This window comes from Trematomus bernacchii, unplaced genomic scaffold (genome assembly GCF_902827165.1).
Source record: "Trematomus bernacchii unplaced genomic scaffold, fTreBer1.1, whole genome shotgun sequence".
Lineage (NCBI taxonomy): Eukaryota > Metazoa > Chordata > Actinopteri > Perciformes > Nototheniidae > Trematomus > Trematomus bernacchii.
Genome location: NW_022988043.1, coordinates 11373304 through 11398310, shown reverse-complemented (window position 1 = coordinate 11398310; position 25007 = coordinate 11373304). Strand labels below are relative to the sequence as shown.

General features: G+C 39.7%; 2 protein-coding genes across 3 annotated transcripts; both read right to left on the bottom strand.

Annotated features, from left to right (window-relative positions):
• Positions 1-953: 953 nt before the first annotated feature.
• ndufs4 (NADH:ubiquinone oxidoreductase subunit S4) lies at positions 954-15640 on the bottom strand. The gene is made up of 5 exons (XM_034118766.1): positions 15479-15640; positions 12794-12872; positions 2301-2470; positions 2096-2169; positions 954-1159 (listed from the first exon to the last, which is right to left on the bottom strand). The coding sequence occupies exons 1-5, from the start codon at positions 15601-15603 to the stop codon at positions 1056-1058; spliced, it is 552 nt and encodes a 183-aa protein (XP_033974657.1). The 5' UTR covers positions 15604-15640; the 3' UTR covers positions 954-1055.
• An 809-nt stretch (positions 15641-16449) lies between these two features.
• fsta (follistatin a) lies at positions 16450-22545 on the bottom strand. 2 transcript variants are annotated; one of them, XM_034118622.1, is made up of 6 exons: positions 22351-22545; positions 21017-21214; positions 20610-20828; positions 20231-20455; positions 19499-19729; positions 16450-17628 (listed from the first exon to the last, which is right to left on the bottom strand). In XM_034118622.1, exons 1-6 carry the CDS (start codon positions 22439-22441, stop codon positions 17540-17542), a joined length of 1053 nt encoding a protein of 350 aa, XP_033974513.1. In that variant the 5' UTR covers positions 22442-22545; the 3' UTR covers positions 16450-17539. The 2 variants fall into 2 exon arrangements, with proteins under 2 accessions (XP_033974513.1, XP_033974514.1); XM_034118623.1 differs by having other exon boundaries at positions 21023-21214; positions 22351-22544.
• Between the last annotated feature and the right edge of the window lie 2462 nt (positions 22546-25007).

The window sequence follows — 25007 nt, the reverse complement described above, 5'->3', positions numbered from 1 at the left end:
ATATTTTTATTTGATTATTGAAACATGTTTGAGGCAAATATTCAACAAGACTCAACTAAATCAAATTTTTTACTGAATGCAGGTTTAATACAAGTATTTTAAAAAGGCTTTTCAAATAATGTGAATCGGTAATGTTTATTTAGAAGATATATTATCTGGCGTTTCTGATTGGAAAATGGTTAACCTTTCTATCCTATCACACCAATACAGCTTAAAGTAATTGATGGTATAATGTGGAGGTCAATACAAGTTCAAAATTAATTGGGAAATATCTCAAAAATAATTTTAAAACGTATTTACCAAGCTGAATACCAAACCTACTCCTAACTTGTGACGATTTGTTTTTTGAATGTTTTATGTATACTTTATTTTTATGGCTTGCTCTGTTGGTAAACAACACATTTTGAGTTATTTTATTAACCTTTTTTTGTTTTACTATTTTATGACATGTTCTAGGCCAACCATGAACAGATAGTTACAAAAAAAATAACAAGCAATATAATTGAAGTATTTGTTGTTCCACTCAAATGATACCAGATAAATCTAAATCACATGATGTCACTGGTCTCATCAAAGTGCTAGTAATGGTTATATAAGATGCTAACTTCAAAGCCCAGATGTTAATGTGCAAAGAAACAGTTTTTGCTTTCTTTTCCAGAGTAAACTGTTCCAAGTCCCTCTTTAAATTCCAGTTATGCATCTCTCCGAACACTGAAACAATTCAGGTATCGGGATGGAAACAATCACTCACGCAGGAAAAATGTCATTGCTTTTGGCCCCCAGTTATATTTATCCCTGTGTTTAAACAGGTTCTAATTGTAATAATATGTTCCCCTTTGTTCTGCTGTTGCACAACTCGACTCAGAACAAACACTTCATTAATCGGGGAGACTGCGTTAGGTAGTCGGTAATGAGGTGAATGTTTGAAGAATAAAGCGATAAAGACCACAATGTTTGGTTCACACACATATAATTAGGCTTTTATTGACAAGAATGATACAGGTCTGCTGCGGGACACTCGGGGGTCACGCCGACAACAGATGGGCGTCTTCAGTTTACTTGCCGGACCTCCGGGTCCTCTTGTCCCAGGAGAAGTTGGCTCCGTAGGACTTCACTCGGGGCTTTGCACTCCTCTTCTCCGTTACTTCGTAGCTCCAACCTGAAGCAACAACATCAGAGTAAGTGATGGGGGCGCGAGCGTCACGTATGTTCCCTTTGGATGAATTCCAAACACAATGAGGTGTTTTGTAGACATCAACAGGCTGTGTGTAGTCAGAAGTGCACTAATCACTTTCATGGTGCAATAAACAGAGTACGCCAGTTCCCTTTGCTCAGTTTCAACAAACTCTCCCAGATGGTTCGGTTCTGAGTCAAAGTGAACTTTCTTTCCTGTGTTACCGGACAGGAAACCTCATCATGTGGGTTAACCTAAACTAACTCAGGATCATCTTGTTTGTCCGTCTAAAGTTTCTACTTTATGTTTTATTACTTTTTTCTTTTGAGGCCCAGAGGTTGACATCAGAGGTATTTTAAGGTGCTGTTTTACTGCTATAATTATCACCTGATTACAGTCCAGGTTTGTAAGGTTTAATAAGCTGTGACATTTTTTATTTAACAAATTATATTGCCATTATCCTTAAGGTATGACGGCCCCTGATAAGTGCAGTGATGCTTTGCTTTATGCAAGATGCTGTAACGGACAGTTTCAGATTGAATCAAAGTGCACATTGATCCACATTAAATCGAGTTACTCCTGCACTCTCTGATGAAGTCAACGCACAACACTTTTAACAGCTTTACAATCCCTCTACTCACAACAGTAACTTAATACCACTCCTAATAGTACTACTAATATGACTAATAAGATATATTATCTCGTGTTTATTTGACTTTCACTGATTACGTTTTGGCAAAGCTCCAAGGGATATCTATGCATATTTGTGTGTATCATAACTCTGTAATGCAATTTATAAACTGAACTGATTTTCCATGATTAGCCGTGACATTGTATTAATGTTGTTTTATACAAAAGGTGTGATTTAAATGTAAAGGTTTAAATGTTACATTTAATCTTGACACATCTTAAATGTTTTACCATTTTTCTCAGCGAAAGCGATGGCATGTTCCTTGGAGGAGAAGCTGAGCATCATGTTGGATAAGGGATCCGCACTGAAAGGCAAAACGAGATGTCAGACACAAGAGGTCACCTGATCAGAGGCACATATAGGACATTATTGATGTGAGGGGGTTTCTTATGTCCTGCAGATTGTAAAACCCCTTTATTTTTCTGAGATCCTTACCTTGAGGACCAGCCCATCATAGGGTTCTCCCAGCGCTCCCTGGTGTCAAAGTCCAGCTTCCACGTTTTGTTGTGGCTTCCCGACTGCATGGCTGTTTTGGCGGGAACAAAGATGTGAACCTTCCGTGTTTTGATGTGCTCCTCCGGGACCCCTGTCAGGGTGGTGATGTCCTGAGGGACAGAAACAAAAGCACATCCAGCTGTGAGTCAGAGCGGATGTCACAATGGAGAACACCAGGAATTAGAATTATAACCTTCTATAAACACTGTAGATACCCTAACCCCCATACGTAGATCAGTTCCTACAAAAATAAGTGTGACGTCATTTGATCGCAATCCCATGTTACCAACCAGCTGACATGCAGGCAAACAACTGAATGAAAACTATGTGATCTATTAGCCAGTCAAGAACAAATAATGAATAGTTATTACTAATACAAATAAGTTTGAGTACATGATTTATTAATCTGTACAAGCCTTTTTAAGATGCAAAACAAGCAGTCGAAACAACATCCAAAGGAAGACAAAGCTTCCATGTGACCGTTTCTACAAAAACACTCTGTGAATGATGTTTATTTATTTTAGGAACAGGTGTTCATGCAAGGATATATGTGCAACTGATGGTTGAGAAAGGTCACCTGAAGGCAAGCTTGCAGGTGTTATTAAATAAAACTAAGTTCTGACAATGTGTGTTTACCATCAGAATTATGGTGTTAGGAACAATTTCAGTTGTTATATAAAAAGTACTCCTATGTTTTCTATTTGTGTACTTCTCATCAATCTGTAGGGATTCATTTTACCCTTTTTAAAAATCAGGGTCAAAAGAAGCTTGAAAACATCTCCCGCGTGTCAGAAAAATAATAAAACAGGAAAGATCCAAGGAATGAACGCTATTTATAGGTAACTTTTGCTATATAAATCTCTCCTGTGCTTTAACCTTTTGCTCTGGTTTTAAAATGTGTTATATGTTACTTGTAGAGATGTCTAAGAGTGTTCAATGGGCTAAGGGAACAGTTCAGTGATTCACAATAGTGTTTGTGAGACTTTAATTGTGTGTAAATGTCCGTATAACTGAAATAAAAAACGAGTATATACTATAGCTTACATATGTGAAAAGGTAAATACTGGATTCAAAAGAAAAATATAATAACAGCCATCTTTACGCTGTTTGGCACCGAAGTGGCGGAAATGAATGCCTAATACTTGAGGTGATTTATTCCAGACCATCAGAAAGTAGGCCAGCGCAACAAGAGCAGGAGGAGGGGCCTCTGGGCGTACTAAATGCATATTCCTGAGCAACTGGAGCCCCTTCAAGCTCCTATCAAGGATCTGGTCCAATTCTTCAGGGAATTAGCAAACAAGCAATGGGAAGTCAGCGACAAAACACAGACGAACCTCCCAGCACGCAGCGCCAGCCACCCAAGACTGAGGGCTTTCCAGGGCGCTCTCCTTTCAATACAAGAATTTTGCACATTTCAATGGCCATTACAACTTCAAAGAATCAAATTTTCATCATTGTCTGTCATCTGCCAGTTGATTTGTAGAAAGGAGGTCGTTTTGCATGAACTTCACACAAAAGCCCTCCTTTCCTTTGGCAAAGGAGCTTCCAAAGGTATTTAAGCCTAGTAAATTACAGATCCGACGGCTACACTACTGCTCGTCTCAGCCAAACATCTTTTGCCATGCTCAGAGGCAAGACCAGGCTGAACCTAATCATAAACAAGATCTGCACATTGAAAAGATTGTTCAAAATGAAAGGGAAAAGATGAACAAAGAGGAGGGGGGAAAAAACTTCACAAGTGGTAGGTAATTATTTCCGGCTGCCCTATCTACTTAACCTTAACAATTCCTTCTTGTCACAGAGAGGAGGAAAACATGTTCCCTTCACCCAAAGGGGGTAACGGTGGAGGGTTCATGACACAATAACACACAGGACAGTGGGAGAGGGTTTTCTCCAGGCTGCAGCAGGTGATCAAAAATGTTTTTAACACATTGCATTCGGCAGGATATAAGTCGTTACTTTTAATTTACAATGTTCAAAAGATCTGCACTCGTAAGGTAAGAAGAACTTCCTGAGAGTTTTGGAGTGAAGACAAGAACCATTCAAATACTTTGTACACAGTGAAGCATAACACACTTGGAGTTGTGAATTGAGGGGGAAAGAATTCATGTACAAAAAGTACCTTTTGAGTCGAGGTAAATCAAATTTGCAGAAACATTTAGCAGCTCTGTGGTCTGGGGTGTTCTGGGGGATAGATGCATGAAAATCCCTCTCCGAGACGCATTAGAAATGATGCCCTTGGGATTAGCAGGCCAGACTATGGTTACGCGTATATACGTTACATAAACCATAACTGACACATGAGGCCCATGTATGGTAAACTGGCGCAATAATTTGTCCAGATGTAGCAGACCTTAAATCACATCTTAGGCGTGGATGAGCACAAAAGGTCTTTCATGAATGACTGAGGATGTGTCAAAACAAAAGCTCGGCCATATCACTGAAAACACTCTGCTCATTATCTGGCATTGTTTGCAAAAATACGAGTCTAGACTTCTATGATATTTGCATGCATTACACTGAAAGCTAGCAGGGTTATCGGCATAACAGACTCACCCACAATACCCGGATTCACAAAGGGAATGATTGTGGCTGGAATGTGGTGTGTTCCCAGGAAGACTAGAGACGGCCATCACAAAAGGAAAACCCACACGGTGGGCACTTTTTCTTCTGCCATGTACAGGAAGCAAAATGAGAACTATCAAGTTTGACACTATTCACAGGGCCTTCACGGGGCCCTACAATACCTGGCTGGGCAGGCAGAATGCCGGGCTTAAGAAAGGGGGGAAAAAGGCTGGCAAAGTCTCCGTCACGTGAAAGCGTGTCGATATTTCTGACACCTCCAGGCTACGTGCCAAATAAAGAGCATAGGGGCTTGTCGCTGTGGGGCCGCTGGCCCACCAGAATGCTGAGAGCTGGTCCCCCTAATGCTCCAACAGAGACCTGGGACGGAGGACTTCCCTGTAAACAACATTCAAAGTCCTCGATGAGTGGAGACAACTGAAGAAATAACGAGATATCAAAAAGTAAAACGTTTAAACATAGTTTAAAGAAAGCTTTGTAGGCAAAGAGTTGCTTACAAAGTAAAAACTATTTTACAAAGTTTATTAAGATAAATGTGAATGAAACATCATGACCATCTTGTTATTACTCCCTTCATTTAAAGGAGTCCATTTTATTTATTGTTTTACAAAAACAATCTCAGTGAACAAAGATTTGTACCTTAGTTTAAAAATAAATGTAATTGGCACAGGCGTATAGGATCCTGTCTGTAACAGTCAATATAATGCTGAGCTAGTTTGCAATGGTTAGGAAGCTTTTCCTAATTACACAATATTCCCTATATATGAAATTGCCAATTGCCAATCCCACGGGAGCACATCTATACTGTGAAGTAACTTTGCGGATATTCAAAGCTAGCAGTTACATCACTGCGTCCTGTCCACATTTTTTTAATTGGTAATATAGAGCATTGTGTCTCGGCATATTCCTGTTTTCTTTTTTGTTTATTAAGCCTAAAGGCTTAAAGAAAGAAAGTCTTCGGCACTGCACTGGTCTTATAACGTCAGGGAAAACGCCGCCATTTGTTCTGCTGAAATGTTGGCGACGTTCATATACAAAGAAACCTGCATTAAGGCACAATGGGCGATATCGAGGTGAGCAGAAATGATAAATGTCATGTCCAAAATCTTCTACAGTAGACTGATAAGAGTATTATGACACGCCTCATAACATGCATACAACTGTCTCAATTCTAAACCCTATAAACTCTGATTGGCTCTTTCTCAGACCAGGAAAAACTGTCAATGAGCAAAAACACTGGCGGCAAGCTTCCGGTAAAACTGTTTACGTTTTACACTTCGCCAAACTGTCTTCCAGCCTCCACTGTCCCAACTAAACGATTGACATCTTGGCTGATTCAGAGGATCTGCAGGCGAGTGTCCATATGTTCTGCAGGTGAAAGGTGGTCAGAAGATATCCCTCAAAAATGAAAACCAGACATCACTTTTGGATTTATGTTTGAGAAAAAAGGTTAAAGAATTCACATGATGTTTTTTAACCAGTCAATTTTAATGAAAATATCGATTGCATGTGGAGGATGGAAAGCGGTTCATACTGGGATACTGGGGGGTGTCTTGGGGTTTGACAAACCTTAGATGAGGTGAGTGGAAGGACCTTGTCTTCTGAACACACACAAGTACATTCACTTAGAGGAGTGAACAGTCCCGTCTCTTTCTCTCTCAATCACCCGATACTTCCTTGGTGACTATTTAGAAAAAAAGGATCATTTCAAATCTGAAATAAACCACAAAAAGGAAATTCACATCTGTTCTTGCAATGATCCTAGCTTAATTATGATTAATTCTCCAATAAAATGGAGAAGCCAGATTGTGTGAGGCGGACATTGAGTTAGAAAAAACACCAAACATTCTCTGGGTCCAGCTTCTCAAGTGTGAGGATTTGTTTCTTTAATATCGCTGGAAACTGAATATCTCTGGGCGTTTGACTCTTGGTCGGACAGACATTAAACAAATGTCACTATAGAGGATTCTATGTCTTTCACAGTTTTCTGAACTTTCATTGACAAACCAAATAATCAATTAGTTGAAATATAATCTACAGATTGATCGATATAAATAGTCCTAATAAGTCCTTTAATCCTAGAAGATCAGCCCAGGTACAGGGTATACATTTTCTAAACACATTGGTACTGGTGGTCCTATTTTTAAGACCTGTTAGGGTTTACAAATCCAAACGGAGGTACGGTTAGTATGTTCCTGTTAGTACAGTCACCAAACAGACAAACACGTAAACAAATAGAGGAAGTCTATGCATGGCCAGCTCAGACAAAACATTTGTAGCGTCATTGCCACTTTGTTTTGGGTCACGGCGGACTTATTGACACAAGTACAGTGTGCCGCCTATCTTAGCACGAACACCCGTGTGCCAAAACTGCCTCTCTGCAGCCAGTAGGGGTCACAAGGTCAGCTGAGCTGAATCATGTTGAGTCAGCATGTGGTGAAAGCCCAAACACATCACCCTTAACCCCCCACTGTCCAGCCCACACCCAGACCGAGAGCCTCACTCATCAGCCTGCACCGGTTCCCACCTTCAGACGTCTTTGAAGTGGAGAAAGCGTGCCAATTACGGATTGGACATAGGGGGCGTCTCTATTAGCAACAAATATTATGTTGCTTCCTCACAAGTGGATCATCACTGGAGAACGAGAAGCAGCTGGCATGAGGGTCATCTCAAATCTCACATTACACATACCGGTGAGGAGCGGAGAGGGGGGGGGGGCATTTAGGAATATAAAGGATGCAGACACAAAGGTTTGTGGGTTGTACGGCATCTTAAAATACATCAGTTCAAATGTCTTTGTATGTGTAAAATGCTTTATTATATATATATATATATATATATATATATATATATTATCAAGCCACAATGCCAAACATTCTCAGGGTTCAGCTTATCAAATTGTATAGCATTGTGAACTTAATATTTGGGTTTTGGACTGTTAATCGCACAAAGAAAGCAAAATGAAGCCTTCCCCTTAGGCGCTGGGAACTCCGACAGGCATTTGACACCATCCATTCATTTATTTCAAATAAGGTGATTCATCGTTCGGTCTTTAAAATGTCAGCAAATAACATAAAAGGACGAAGTGACGTCTTGTTTTATCTGACCAATAGTCCAAAACTAAAAATGATAGAATATACAAGGCTGTACTAAAAATATCTTAAAAAGCAACTTAAACCGTTAACCCATTATCAAAGTCGACAGCATGTTTTCTGACAATAAAATGATTACAAATCAAATAATAGACTTATTGTTTAAACTCTAGCACAGATACTGTGAAATAAAAAATGAATGTCAGATTTTTGCATTTACTACCATAGAAATGTAAGGATAGTGTAAGACCATAAACCTAGTTGGTACATTTAGAAAAAGAGCTGCTAGCTTACAAAGAGCATGAACAAATGGAAGTGTAGGCAAACAGAAGTAGCAAAGCTTTTTTATCCGCTCTGCAAACACAACACTTAGCAGCTCGGCACTTCCTAAAACTACCCAGCGCTGACAGGACGGAGTCCTCTTAAGAGGCTTAGTCTCTATGGAAGAGAGTGTAAATGAAGGAAATACTATTTAGTGGATGATACATAATAAAGCCTCTTGTCTGGCACTCTTCAAGGACCAACATCCTCTGACCCACTACTCCAAACTTGAGCCGAGAGATTTTTCGCCGAAGCGCGCCGTATGAGAGGGCAACCAGACAAAACAGACACTTAAGTTGTCTATGTGCGAAGGAGGGAGGGAGGGAGGGTGGGAGAGGAGGATGAGAGGGAGGGGGGTGGGGTGGTGAATGTGGTCTGCTCCACTGTGTCTGAGGCTAGACAGGCTTAGAGAATATGCACCCCTGTACTGCAGATTTAAACTGCTTGTGCTAAATATATCCTCATAGTTGGGATAGCTGGATTTTTATTGTGGATCCGTCGTCCTTGTTCAACACGCTTATTCTCCTGCCATTGCCAAATGTGAAAGCAAATACCTGTCTGAGGTCGTTTTGGTTGAGGCTGACACTCTGAAAACACGTTCAATTCTGTAGGAAATTGGGTTCTCACGTGTCCCATAGCAAACTGGCGTATCCGATTGAATAGCTCTAACAGAGGATGATGTGTTAACCAGACTCATTTAACTGACTTCAGTATCAGGGATTTGTTTGATAAATCTTGACTGACAGACTCAGGCTCCTTCAATCAGGTTCCAATTGAAGTCTTTCAAAAACAACTAACAACGTGAACGCAATCAAACATCTTTTGTCCAGATGTGATGTTACTTGCCAAATCAGGCACTGGGCTCTAAATACGCAAGAAAGCAAAGATTTCAGATTATCAAAGTCAACATGCCGAGCATCAAATGGTCCTACCAGTTTAATACTCTCTTCCTCTCCCCCACCACCTCCCCCCTTCCCCCTCGAATCCCCGCTCTCTAATAACTGTCCTCCTCTGTCTCGTAAAACCCTAGTGCCTTTAGAGAACTCTATAACAAGGCTTCACAAGCGCTTTAAGATGATGGTGTTGTCTTTATGTGGAGTGAGGGAGTGCACTTGGCTGAGGCAGGAGTAGACGCTCAGACACTCCGCCATGAGTGGGAGATATTGTATTATCACATATCGAAGCAGCTGCTGAGGTTAGAACCGCAGTTGTTTCTGCAAAAGGCCAGAGAGTGGAGCGAGGCCTGTCTCTAATTGAAGCAGGTCACAGACATTCCGTGTTAAGCCGTGTATCAGTGGCCCGCCAGCCGGACCCTCGGAGCTGCCCAGCATGCTTAATCAAACAGTGATTACACACAAAAGCAGGTCCGTATGGGCTCCGTAGGGAACAGTTCTGGGCACTGCAGCGCCATCACGCAGGTCTTTTCATTTTCATTTTCATATTCCTTTCTGAAGTGCCGACAATGAATTCAAAGTTTTGCTCTTAAAAGATCTCAAACTTTAGTCCGTTTTAAAATCGAGCCGAGATCCGCAGTACGGCTGCAAGAAATCATTGTTTCATCATTTAATCTGCTGTTTACGGTCCTAATAATTAATGATTTGTTTCGTCAATAAAATGATATGAAAGAGCCATCACATTTTAATAAAGTCTATGGTGACATCAATTTCACACAGAACTAAAATATACTTTATTATTATTATTATAAAGAACAATAGCAGCAAATCCCCACACTCTGAAGACAAGCTTTTGTTTGAACTATTCATTTGATCCAGAGTGTTAATGAACTTGTTTGTCATCCTGCCAATATCTCATTCGCTTTTACATTTTTCCACAATGTTCACTAGCTTGTTTCTCTTGTCTGTCTCTCAGACAGGTACAGAGGGTTAGAGCGTTATTGCTCAACAGCTGCCGGCCACTACTGAAAACAGCCCTGATTAGAGCTGAGAAAGTGAAGTCATGGTGTCCAGTTTAAAGCCACTTTATTAGGTTATTTGAACAGTTGTCCTTATTATTTTCCTGCAGCTTCCAGTACAAGTGTTCTCATGTTTTCTGGATTAGTTCACATGTTTGACCTGCAGGAGAGTCTAGCCTAAATGTACCTGTAATAGAGAGGGCCAACAAAAACTGTAGGGATGCAAGTTCCTGCAAGGTTTGCATTTTTTGGGACAGACGAGAACTAAAGGACAAGATAATGGGTGTCACGCAAACATTCAGACAGAGTTTTTGGAGTGAATTCAAAATATCGTTTACCCAGGCCAAAATGCAACCTCATCATCTACATGAGGTTATTCAGAAATGTTCACTATATAACAAGCGGCACACCACATTCTCCTCGGGCCGCTCGAGAGAGACAGCGTGCGAACCCAGCATAACCTCGCTGTGGATCGAGACCTTTGTTTGATTGGTCTAACCAGAACGCAATTCACACTTATTGACCGCATGATGAATGACTAGCGTGCTGACATATGCTGAATGCCCAAAAGGGAGAGTGCTCTCATTGCCCTCTCCCATGTGAGATGGAGACCACTGTACTGTAAAACAGCTGAGGGCCTCTCTGCTCGGCCTGTCTGGGTGAGCATTAGAGAACTTCCCGCCAGCAACAGCACGCCACAAAGGAACCTCTGTGGCCCACAACACTGAAGTGGCCACTGTCTTTTTCGTGAGTCTCAGGGTGTCTCACAAACTTTTTTTCCATGCAAGCTTCTTTTCTTTCACCCCCTCCCCATTTTTAGAGGCCCTTTTTTTCCTCTCCTCTGCTGTTCCTCTCAGTGGCCCCTACTGAGAGGACAGAGACAGACACTCCGCCCAGCCAAAGGTTTGTCTGCCAGTATGGTCAGCTTTGGTCTGGAACAAAAGCACACTGACGCTGCCCACACACAGCAACCTCCCCCCCCCAAAAAAAACAGGTCCACAACAGACTCCCACATTCTCCCCAAACTCCGTCTTTCACCGTTATCTCCTATCTCTTTAATTGAGAAAGCATTCACTTCAAAAGATCCTTATTTTTGCACATTGCTCACCTTGGCCAGTTCCAATGCATGCTCATTGTCTGATTAAATATGAAGCTTCAAAGGAGCCGTCGCACATAATTCATATAAAAAGTAATACTGACTTAGTCTCCTGGTGACCAGTAAACTAGCTTTAATTACACATTTTTAATTCAAACCTAATCTCAGAGTGCTTTTGGAGCACCCCGGTGTGCCCAGGTAATTCCAGTTGACAATACAAAGGGCTCAGGAAACCATGAAACAAAGCCACTGATGTATTCTCCAACTGCTGGGTAAATGGACAGAACATGCAGCAGTCTGCTTCTCCAGTTACTTTTATAAACATCATGTTCATGGGGGTGATTTTCTCCTCTAAGTGTTTTGGAAAAATATGATTTCTTGGCCATGTATTCGCTGCAGCAACTGACATTCATTTTGTCATTCATTTAACAATAATAATTAAAAAAAGAGCCCAACATTATGTCTTCAAGTTGCTTGTTTTGTCTGATCAACAGTCCAAAACCAAAAATATTCAGTTTATAATCAAGGATAATGTAGAATATAAGCAAACCAGTGAGTCTTGGAATTGTTGCTCGATAAAAGAACTGAAACTATGAATTAGATGGTAAACTTCCATCCAATCAAAGGACACAGAAAGCTTCTCTTTGGCTTTCTGTAGTCTGTCTGTTTAATGTGTGGTACCCTTTCTTTTCAGACAGCCTAATTAAATGTATTGATAATTGGGAGGGTAACGTATTTTCAATGTAGGATAAAGCCTCTGTTTTTATCTCATGTTATTTTGTGTTTATTATTTTCAATTTGTTTGAACTGTTTTGGTAGGTACCATAGATTCCCAGCCTCATTCATATGTTCCTCTATTCTTCATTGACCACTGTCTCTTGAGTACATAGTTTACATTTGCACATAGTTTAAGTTAAAATACATAAACTGAGATGTGATTTAAATGGCTAGTTTATTCCTAATAATATAGATGGGGTGTTCATATTATTAGAAAACAATAACCTCTATAAGACCTCTACATTGGGACCTGACTGTAAATAAATGTACTGTATATTAACTGGTGGTCTTGGCAACCAAATAAACAAATCCCATGCGCCAAATGATGTTGTTTTTTGGAAAGCTGATCTGAATTTCATTGGCATCAAAGATTGTCACATTAACTAAAACAGATTAAGTAAACTATTCAGTGGAGTCTCTTGTTCAATAAACAGTGAAGAGAGGAAAAATGCTGCGAGCGCACACAGGACTACCAATGATATCATTTTGCCATTACCATCACAGCGTTACAAAGCCCTACTGTCCAATACAAACTCATTTTGGCAGCAGATGAGGAGAGTTTTTTAAACAATATTCCAGGAAGGTAATTGGACGACAGTAGACCAGACAAACATCAATTTGTGTGTCACGCTGGCCACGAAGGGATCCTTACCAATTTCTCATCAACGGTAATAAGCTGCGTGTCTTGTCCTGGTTTCTCTGCCAGCCTGGATGTTGATGTGCTTGTAGACCTGAAAACCATTAGATGAACATTACACGCAAAGCACAAACTGCCAAAGGAAGACAAGTAACAAAGAATGAAATTACACAAACAAGTTGCACTGGGCAATCACTGACTATCTTGGAGGAAGCAGTGGGGAGAGGACAGTGAAAAGGAAGCGACAAGGAGGGAATCCCCCCGCCACCTATTAGTTCTGTCTGGTGAATCTCTGGCAGCCTCCTGTTCTCGTCCTAATGACAGGACGTGCTTAATGCTGGCTGTGTCGAGTGTCAGGCGAGGACTGTGTAGCTCTTTGTCAATGTGCGGCCGCGTACCGTCGCAAAACAGCAATGTGCCATCAGGCTCCACCAGGGAACGCACATATTCCACATTATGCCCTGATAATCTCCTCTTTTTCCCTTTAAAAAAAAATGTAAATCACTTACACTTAGAATTCCAAGTTCATTATCTCATGTTCAAATTAAAATATAAAAAACTAAAAGCATGGACTGCATTGTGTCTAATTACACTATGGTTTCTGAGGGAGTTACTGTCCTACATATCGTTTTCTTTAAATATATACTCTGTTCCCTAAGTCATGGCTTGATTTAGTGTCAAAAATAGAAACATGTATAATGTATCAAATATAAATGTTATACAGTGGTTTATCAAAAGGGTGAATTTAAAAAGAAAATAGGTTAAACTTAGTTTTTTTAAACATATGAATATGAGTGCAAACATGCCAAAAATGTGTTGGCTTCAGATTCATGGCATGATAAATGAAATGCTGGTCACTACTAGTATTTGACAAATCAACTTTTAAACATGGGTCAAAGAAGATTGGACTGATCAATTAAGTATGAAAATACTTCAAGTTGAATTAGTTTATACTCGACTCAACTCAAAATGGTCACCATTTGCATCTGTTTGTTCAAGTATTTGTTCAACTATTCATCTGCCTTTTTCTAAAGTTGTTTAGTTAGGAAGGCTATCTTTCATAGCCAACAAACTGTCTTGTTAAATAAAGGCATTTGTTTCTAGTCACCGTTATCTGTGAACTCACATTGAGGCAAAGACATTCATTTAGAATTTGACAATTGAATTTTCACCTGGAGACTACTTGGTATTTATGGTTAAGAAATTCAATTTAACGTGCCGTTTACTATTCAATGATGTTTGAAGGATCTTGTACAAGATGAAGTCAATGATCAATTAAAACAGCTGATGGGGCCATTATGTGTATTGTGTGATTAGAAAGTCTCACTTTATTTAATTTAGCTGAAAACAAAACTTTAAAGCAATTATTGTCTTCTTGCAACATGCACTGCATGACGCTTTAGTAAACAGAGTATGCAAATGTCTCTGCATTATCTTGTTTATTTGTGGAACCTCTGTCCCTGACAAAGAGCCACTTGGAGCTTAAAAAAATGAAAAAATTAATCGTTTTTAAAAGAACTTTTAAAAAAATGACCATTTGGGAGTGACAGACTTTCTCAAATGGAGGTAGATCTGAGATGATACCACCTGATGTCTGCCAGGCCACATGCTTAGAGTTGGGATACTTATTTTGGAGTAACGAGTGATGTGTGGACTGCAATACAATCAATGTGGATATGATAGTCCCGAACACATTGAATAACTGATTAACTCATTCAGCTTGTAAAATTAGTCAAATTGTACTGAAAACAAGTTACTACTACTGCAGTTACTTAAGTGAGTATAGGTCGTCACCAACTCATTTACTGCATCTGGTTTCTGGGTATTGATGGTTGAATATATTGACTATTATGCAATGTATGTGGGATAAGAGAATTATAAAATATGAGTTGTTATCAGAAAGGAAAAACACGTCCAGGATAAAGCATAAAGTAAAATAACAAATGAAACCATTAAACGCAACTTGCTGCAGGATTGGTATTTGTGCAGTTGTCAAAATATTTAAAGTGCACACCGAAAGCAAGCAATACTTTAAAAGAAAAAACAAACATTTCCAGTTGTATTCAACCTTATTAAAATCTCATTGTTACTATTTGTTTATATCTGTCTATAAAAGCGTTGACTGACTGTCGTGTTGTTTTAATGCGAGTTGTGTTAGCATGTGAGCTCCCTGCACGGAGAGGTTAGCTACTCAGTTGAAGTTAGCTGTCGTGATTCAGACAGTGATACTGACATCTCCAGTGAGGTTTGTTATTAAATAAAGTTTCTGTCTGGTCGATTATTAGTCATGGAATGCAGCTCATGTTGTGTGGAGCCGCGGGCGACTTTTAATCACGTTAGCTCTTAAACTGATTTCTAGCTAGACTTAGCATCAGCTAATTAGCTGGCTAGCCGAGTGTTGTAAGGACACAGGATATCATTGACTATTGCTAACAGAGTAGTTACTTTAAATACTACATATGCGAGCAAGCACGTAGTTAAAAACTCATATAATGTGTCCAATGCAGGGCGATAACCTGTTACATACTTAATGGAAAGGATTTATGCTTTAACGTTTGCTAGCTTAGAATGCCTGTGACCTGCCAGACACACGACTTCCTTTCGTTGTCTTTAGTCGATTTTGAGTTAAATGTTTCAGATTAAATTACTCATAGTAACCCGCGCGAATTTAATCATTATAAACAAACAATATTAAATTACCTGATGGGATTCAGGGCCAGTTTATAAGCTGCATTTAGCACAGATACACGTCCCAAGCAGAGACGTGACATTGAGGACGCCATGATTGTTGTCAACAATGACTTACGGAAACGGCAGAGGGACATACTGTGCGAGGAGCGCGTGGCCGAGACAGCTGCTGGAAAAGAGATGGAGAGCTGATGCCAGCGGCTAAAATTGCTTTTCATGGATACGTTACATACAGCGAGACATGTCCAGACATATCCAGCGTCTATTTACGCTGCGGATGTGTGTTTCATACCGCAAAAAACGATTAGGATGGTGTGAATGGAAAGAAACTCATCACATTAACCCTTGTTTCATACTCCTAGAAACCTATAACTTCCCTCTGTATGTTATTTACTTGCGTTTATTGCTTGACAGGATGAACATTGGATCAAACCGTGGATTTAAAACGTTTAATTGGCTTAAAGAGCTCGTCCATTTGCTGTTGTAACTTGGAGTTTTGAAAAGCATACAGTTTATGGAGATCTTGTATGGCTATTATTTACAGTAAACGTTCTACAGTGCAAAATATAAAGTTATTTGTTCATTTAAACACTGTATCATTTGAACATACTGTATTGTAGTTTGTATTGAAGCATTATGGATAAAATCTTTTATCAGGGCTTAGGTATTTTTATTTTATATGTGAATATATTCATGTCATTATAGTACAGTGAAGTTTCTGGCAAATCATTTAAGGAACTGTTTATGAATCAAATCACAGAGTAGCCCATTTTATCACAAAAAAGATTTGTAAAATACATTATGGTAGATAATTGTTTACAGTTATAGTATACAGTATATAATCACATTGCCAAACCCTTTACTGTATTTAGGTCTTAAAATGTCTTTTAGGTCGAACTTCTTCTAGGAACTAAAACATGCATTGACATTTTGACATGTTAAACTACAGGCTACACAAATCAATAATACAGCAGAGTCAGGAGAAGTATAAGGAAAAAAAACTTTTATTGTTTCACTCTTCATATCTGTACAAATACCATCAAACTTTTTATGTACATATGACATTTACATAAAAAATACAAAACTATATATTCATAACAGAATTTTGTATTTCTCTTGTGATGTTTGAAAATAACAATGCATTCTGAGAACGAAAAAAAAACAAAAACAGAAAAAAACAACAAAAAGAAACCAAGTGATGAAGTCTGATATAATATAGTGTTGAGTACTGCAGTATGTTAGTCCTATTTTAGCTCTGCAAGAGCAATATGGAGCACATTGGCAAGAAGACAGCACATAAATGTTATTGGCACATTGTTTCTAAAATTATCAAGTATCTTCCAAAACTTACCTCTGCTCTAATGTAGTGAGACAAAATAAAAGCTACTGAATAATGTCTAAAGTTGTCTTCTCCATGTGGAAACTAATCTAAAGGGCAAAAACTGAAGATTGACAAAAAAAATAGGAAAAATAAAAACAAATGGCTCTTTTTTTCTTTCCATTTCCACTACTGTGTTGCAACTCTTACAATGTTCTTTTGCAAAACCATTGAGATAATCCCTTTGGTCAGTTATTATGAGTTGTAAACAAACCAGAAACACTTCTGTACATAAAATGATTGATATATTCCCAATAAATAAACACACAGCCTAAACATGCATTTACGTATGTGTGACATAAACATCTGTGATAGAGATTTGACAGAAACAAGCAGATTTTTACAGCTCAGGGAATGCAATTTACAGCTTGTAGAGGACTTATACTTACACGGTAACATGACAAATAAATAACACTGCTTCTCTTTGGACAAATATATTTCTTCATGATAAAAAAAAAGTAAAAGGGACAACAACCAAAAGGGGGAAATGAGTGGTAACACAATATATCATGGTAGATAGTAAGCCTGACATTGTAAATGTATAAATTATAAAACACATAAAAGTATAAATAAACATCTAGCAGACTGCACTATATGTATACTTCCTTTTTCTTTAAAAAATAAATAAGCATACACATAATGTACAGTATGGACATGATTCATTGCCCTAGGACTGTTCCCCTAGTGATGGGGGCCTATCCATCCAGTATAGAAGATATATGGACATAGGCCATGTAGTCTGAGTCCTCATCTTCCTCATCTTCCTCCTGGTCTTCTGTAATGGCTATATGGGAGAATATATGGTAGCTGTTGTATGAATATGGACCACAACAGTGCAGAATATCACTGTATGTTCTTAAAAAAAAGCTCACAGCAAAGCCCCTGGCACACAGCCTCCCTTTTGTTGATGTTTGTGTGTGTAAGTGTTAATGTTTGTGTGTGTGTATCTCTGTGGAAGGGTCTGTAAGACTTCAACAATTACTCTAGCATCCTCAAATATGCAACTCCATTTACAAAATATAGCAAGTCAGGGCTGCAACATGGGAATAAAACGGGATGATGGAGAGAAGTGTGCATGGGAGATGGGGGGGTGGGGGTTACAAGGGGGGCTGGTTGCAGGGATGGGGGCACTGGGCCTGTTTGTTGCAGTGGCTCAGGTCTCTTTTGGGCAGATTCCTAAAGGCAGACACATAACACAGAAAAGTGCTCTTGTGTTCTCAGATTTGCTAGTTTTCTTTGCACAGATTATTACTTTGTGGCTCAAACGTACAGGGAGGGAGGACTCTGTGTCGCAGCCTGGCCTTAGCAAGCAGGTCAGAGATCATCAACACAGTTCTGAGGTATTTTCTTTTCTTTTTACAGAAGAGATTTACATCGGACACGTAGATTTAAAAAAAGAAAAGCGAGCGCAAGAGTGACAAAAAACAAACAAACAGGCAGTCCCTCATCAATCCAAATAGATTTGTCATTTCTGATACATATTCTGGTAGACAACACATTCACTGGAAACAGCACGGACAATAAAAGTTAGCTGTTAAATGTTAACTTTTTTCTTATGATGAGATGAGAAATAAGAGAGTGTGGTTCTACAAGCTACCAATGCTTATCCTGCACACTGTAAAGTATCACATTTAGCTCATGAGGTGATCATAAAGTTGGTCCCTTGGATTCCATTGCATACCTTAGGCAAATCACAGTAAGGTACTCTATCAGGAGAAATAAAACTAACAAGGAGCAACTTGGAATGTAAATGTGATACTCCCTTGATGCCATTGTTCAATTTGGTGGTTTACCTCCAGATTTGGGAGCGAATGAATGGCTCACTGGTCTACAGATAAGTAGTTACATGAATATCAACGTTAAATATCCATTGTCATTATTACTAACATGGCACCAATGTTACTATCACCTTATGCACATCATATGATTTACTAGTACTCTGTTCCTATTGACATGTTGGCAGTGTGGTGTATGTCACAAGAGGCAGTGCATTTTGAATTGATTGATTACAGCCAAAAGCAACAAAAAGAAAAAATAATAATACAAAACACAAAAACCATCAAATTAGCAATGTGACCATGGAATTTACAAGCTGTAAAGAAACGACCACTTGCATTAAAAAATCATAACTGATTAAAAAAATAAACTGCATGAGGTTTCTGTGAACCTGCTCCTGCAGGTCACTAGCATGACCATTAAGTTAACTAGACTTTAAATATCAGGATTGTTCCACTGCAAACAAAATTAGTCTCCTTTATAATTTGCTTGTTAGTTTAATGGAGTTAGCTTGTTCAAGACTCATACACAGAGTGCTGATATATAGTTATGCTTTTTCATTCAACTCTCTGTTTTTTAGTTTCGCAGCATATTTGAGAAAAAGGTAAAATTGAAAGAAAAAAACAAGAACACAAGAACAAAAGCCAGCGACAAAGACAACGTCATGCAAGTTCTTCTATTCCCAAGTCCTTTCTGCTTGCTTAAGCTGTACTTGGTGGTGTGGCTGGGTGAGAGTTTGGGAAAAGTTTGAATGGGGGGCACTTTCAGGGGAAGTTTTTTGTTGGTGAAGCAACATGGAATATTGTCTTTTGCTTGGAGAGGGGGGAGGGTGTTTTGTTTCTTTTCTTTTTTTCAAACTTTGCTTGTTATTTACTTACAGTTGCAAGATCCCGAGTGCTTGACTTCCAGCAGCCCCCCCATTGAACAAGCAGCTTGCTTCATGGCACATTCACTGGGATAGGTGGTGTTGTCGCTGGCACACACGGCCTCCTCCGTCCTGCTCTCCGGACAGGTCTCATCACACAGCGAGCAGCGTCCCCGGCTCATCCGAGCATCCCACAGACACTTTTTCCCCGAGCTGCACTGGATGTCCTCACAAGACTTGGCCTCTAGAAGGAGAGAGGAAGAAGTGAGCACATGGGAAGTGTTTGATTAGATGGATTATCAAATATGCTTTCAAGTAGGATCAGATTGCCTGTTGGATATGCTATGTATAAAAACTTAATTCTGTTATAGGGTGGGTGTCTTGGGGAGGGTCACGTTTTGGATTGCATTAAAAAATGATAGGCTGCTCTCTGGATGAGATCTGACTCAATGGCCCCCAGCACTCCCCTGCTTTGCTCTCCTTCTCCCTCCCCCTCTCCCATGTGGGATAATGCTGCCAACATCAGGAAATAATAACATGTATATCATTTCTTGAGCAAACACAAGCAACTACCAAACACACTCTCTCTCTCTCTGTGAGACCCCCTCATCAGTGGAATGTTGGCAAAATTGAACAGTGAATAACTGCAGAGCTGGCCAGGAAGAAATGCTCTTAAACAATATTCAGAGTCAGTGCGGCACTCTCGGAGAGTTTCACACTCTCACGGCTCTAGTTGCAGACTTACTGATGCATTTTCCCTCATAAGCCACTCCGATGGACCTGCCGAGGAGACAGGTAGCTCGTCTCAGGTGACACGCGCTGGCATAGACGATCCCGTCGTTTCCACACAGGTACTGCTCCGGCGACGTCACCTCGGGGCAAATCCGATTACACGTCACACAATACGCGTTATTTGTCTGGTCCACGACGCATGTGGAACTGCCGGGGCACAAGACGTCACGGCACGTTTCTGTCGAGACAAAGAAATTGGAAGATTTCGTGAAACATGAAACGACATACAAGAAAAATAAGAACAAACCGCTGGTTCTTGGCACATGCAGCTTGAACAAATGTGGAATCGAAGTGGACATGATTTATTTATTTAAATATTTAGGCCTACTTACTCTTGCACCTTCCCTGGTACTGCACGTCCAGATCGGGGTGGCCTTTGCATTTTGCCTTCAGCAGTGCGCATTCGTCTTTGTAGGTCTTTCCGTCGGAGCCGCAGACGGGTCCTTTCCATGTGATGTTGGAGCAGTCTGGCGCACACACGCAGCGCGGCTTGCTTCTTCTGTTCATCTTGCACCTCTTTCCTGGCCCACAGTCAACATTCTCGCAGGTTTCTAAAATAAAAAGTATTTGTTAGGTGATGCTTGTTGTGGGGATTTTGGACCTGTGCGTAATCCTACTCGCATAGAGTAAAGATTACATTTATAGTTTACGCACTTTGGTATTCTGAAATCAGTCAAGGATTTATTAAACAAAATGACTGGGGATGTGTATTATGGGAAACGAAGGGAAATGGGTGCACCTCCACCTTTGCAAGGTATGCAATTGGGAGCTCCGCCATTGAAGATCATCCACCTAAAGAGCGTGCTGTTGGGGACATCCTCCTCGGTCCAGGACGTCCCCAGTCTTCCACTCCGACAGCACTCCTCCCTGCTCATCCCGGGCATGTACAGCACCTGGCACCTCCCGTTCTTCCCCTGCTGCAACCAGCAGTTCCCAGCTGCAAACAGAGACACAAAAAAAGCTCGAAATGTCGCATGCTGAACGTCTGAAACCGCTGACCCAGACGCACCAGACACACACGCAGCCGTATTATCCGAGACGCGCCCTCCCTCCCTTTCGCCCTCCCGGCAGTATTTTTGTCTGATTTTTTTTTTTTTTTTGCTAGACTGTTAACACTTGCCTATCCCATCTGTGACTGACAGCCCTTACAATGCAGCCACAAACCAAAAAAGTAAGAATAATCTTTAGAGGGGGGGTTGTCCTTTATTCCTACAGCCTCCTTATCACACAGAAAGTGGAGTGTCTAGACGGCGTTAAATAGCAGCCAATCTCCTTCAGAAAGCACGGTCTTTAGCTTAACACACCACCGTCTACAACGCTTCAGAACAATATCCCAGACATGCACACACCAGATAATGATAAAATGATTAGAGAAGTGTGCTTTTTATCACACCTTTGTAAGGTTTATTTTAAACATGTAAAAATAAAAAAGCAGAACTGTTTCCCTATTTCCTTGGTATAAAAATATAATTTGATCCAGACAACAGCAGGATGTCTAAACCGAAACAGACACACATGACATGAAGTGCTCATAGGCTGGTGTGTTTCCTTAAATTGAAGACAGATTTCTATTATATCTGTTCGAACTATAAGATATAAAAAGAAATGATACATTCAAAAGTCTGCAGTTTTATTATTTTGTTAAACTAAATAATAGAAAATGCAGCAAAAAGCTATTTTTGCACACAATTCGTGGATGTTGGCAAGAAACAGAACTAGCACGTCCATAAAGTGGATCGTCTGAAGTTTGTTGCACCATCGTTAGAAACTAAACGCTCATACAAAAGTATTACAATATGCTCAGGTATTGTAGAAAGCTGGTGCTGCACCAGCTCGGCGTGGTGCGTGCGCCTGGGCTGCAAAACTTGCCATATTGTCACTTTGAAGTGTCCCATATGGCACCTGTTTTATGGACGCTGATGCAGAGAGAGTTTTATCAGCGTGGAAAAAGAAAACTCACTTTGAAAAGTTTCTCAGTTGCAGCAAGTATCCGACACTCGGACGCATAGTGTGCCTGACAGCAAGTTTTAATAAAACGGAAATAATTAAGGACAATTTATGAAGAGATCTTACCTTGAACTTTTTGATGTTCCATGAGATGACAAAGCCATATGAACAAGAGAAAAAAGCCCGGGTGAAAGTGGTGTTTCAGCATCCTAAACATGATGGAGAGGCAAAGTGAACTACGTATTTGACACAGGCAGCGCAAAAGTAATCTGCTTAAGGTGGCAGTGTTGAATAACTGTCAGTCTGAGAATGCAGCCTCTCTTTTTAAATCTATAAGGGGTCTCGGGTTGACTGTCTCTGGTGGGCGGTCTCCTCTTCTGTGGGGGTGGGGAGATTTTTTTTTCTTCTTACCAAAGTTCCTTCAATCCCAGTCAGGTGACATCGTTACAAGCAACTTTCTCTTACCACAATAATCTAATAATATGAAGATATGTCTGAATGTGTGATTAAACACCGCCCTTCTGAATTTTGCTGCTTTGCAGACAAACAAGAGCAAAAACTGCAGATCAGATTTGATGTGTAAGTTTATATTTCTCGTGTTTTGATGCAGAATAATGTAATTAATGTTTCATCGTTGTATTCTTTTTTATCACATTATATCACATTGAGGTATACAGCTCGTTTTTAAGCATTGCTTGTGTCCTTATGCGTATTTTATAATAATAATATTCATAATAAGCATATTCATAATAATAGTAATAATAATGAAGGTCAATGTTACTCATATATCAAAGGCCTTTATTACTGTATGATCAAACATGCCCACAGCCAACATGCCTCTCTGGGCATCAGTGCTTCAAATTAAGATTACTACTTGTTGGTAACTGATATTTTTTCCACCAACTGCAGACAAAAGTGTAAATCTTTTGATGAGAGTTGCCTTTTGGAATATATCCGAGACCAGACAATAATAGCATTCATAGTAGTCCGCAGCCGCACTGCTAATATTAGAACAGACAGTTGTTTGGGTTTCTCTCCTGGGTCAAGCTTTTAAATATAATCAAACCTGTTTCCGAAGAGGCTTCAGACAGAGGAGCGGGGTGTTGCATTTCATTGAATGAAACACACACACACACACACACACACACACACACACACACACACACACACACACACGCACACGCGCGCGCACACACACGCACACACACAAACACACACACACTGACGCACAGGCTGATCTCCGTCAGAAGTCCTTGCGCGACCTCTTCAGCGGAACTCTGGTTACAGCTCTCAGCAGAGAGCAAAGTGTCTGCTGTGTGAATCAGACACCAGGGAGTTCATTATCTGTTGGCCAGATAAAGGACACTGTGATCCCTTTCTTTTTCATTAAAACGAATACTATTCAATCTTCAAAATATCAAAACTTTACAATAACCAAATAAATCCAGAACTTTAAGTGTGGCTACTGAAACGTGATAAGATCAACACATATTATAGTTGTTTAAAGTTTGTGTTGTATCCATCTGAATATTCACATTATTGTCAGTGCAATGTCATTACAGGCAGCACTGGGCTACATTTAGTGTTATTATTGAATATATTACACACTTTTATTAACACAAACAGAGGATTAGAAGCTGTAACAGACACAGGAAACGATGTGTTTTGTTACAACAAAACTCGTATTTCAACAGAACAACAGAGAAACATAGAGTCTAATACATGTTGCAATCTTTTTCCCCGGTTACACATTATTTATTAAGACCACCAAACTTCTCTTATCCAACAGAAAGAGAGGTTGTTTGATTTGTAGTGAAGGATTAATTCTCTGTTTTTGCAGTTTTATTTAGTTGTATTGCCACACATACATATGCTGTGCTAAAAAAATAAAAAATAAAGAGAAGATGTGTTAATCCTCAGTTTAAGGGACGTCATCATAATCTGCTTTAAATCATAATCAGAAACAGCAGTCTGTCTCAAGACTCAAAAACAAGGATGCAATCATTAAAAAGAAAAAGAAAAAGGTCGATTGTACCCCCCATTAGCACATGTTCTTTCCAGTTCTTTTGTGTGAATATGTGATAACATGCAGTCACAATAAGCTACTTTCAAAGTATCTGGAGTTATGTGATCTCTCTACTTTAGCTTTTGATGATTATTATATGAGTGAATAAAACATCACGACATTTCAGAAATTCATACATTTCAGAATGATCTGTTTTTAAGACTGAGGGGCACATCTTCACTATTGTTTATCACTTAATGTCACATTAAATGAGGTCTATTATTAAGCTATTTTACCTTATCAACTAGAATAAGCCATGTTTAAATGAAATAAATCTGACTAGTGTCTGTCAAATCAATGGACCATTAATGAGGTAGTAGTTGTCATGCTACTTGTTATTTAGAAATTGTGAAAACATCAAAATTGATGCAAAAGCCAGAAGTCAGTATCTGTGACAATTGCTTCCTTTAACAAGTATGAAAATGTTTATGTTTGTTGAGTTATGTGTGGCACATCACTCAGCGTCTGGTGTGTGTGATTCTCCAGATCAGAGCCTTTGAAGAGTGGAAGCTTCCAAAACACTTCCTGACATGCGAGTACATTTCTGCACTGCTGTATCAACTTTAAAGTGCTGGCTGTCCTCCTGAAGCCATTAATGGCATCAGCAGAGGGACACAGTGCTCCCTGTCCCAGGCTCTCAGCTAAGTGTGGTTCAAACAGACCAACGCAGCAAACTGTTAGTGCTGATTGAAACTAAAATCAGTACAGCAGAATATCT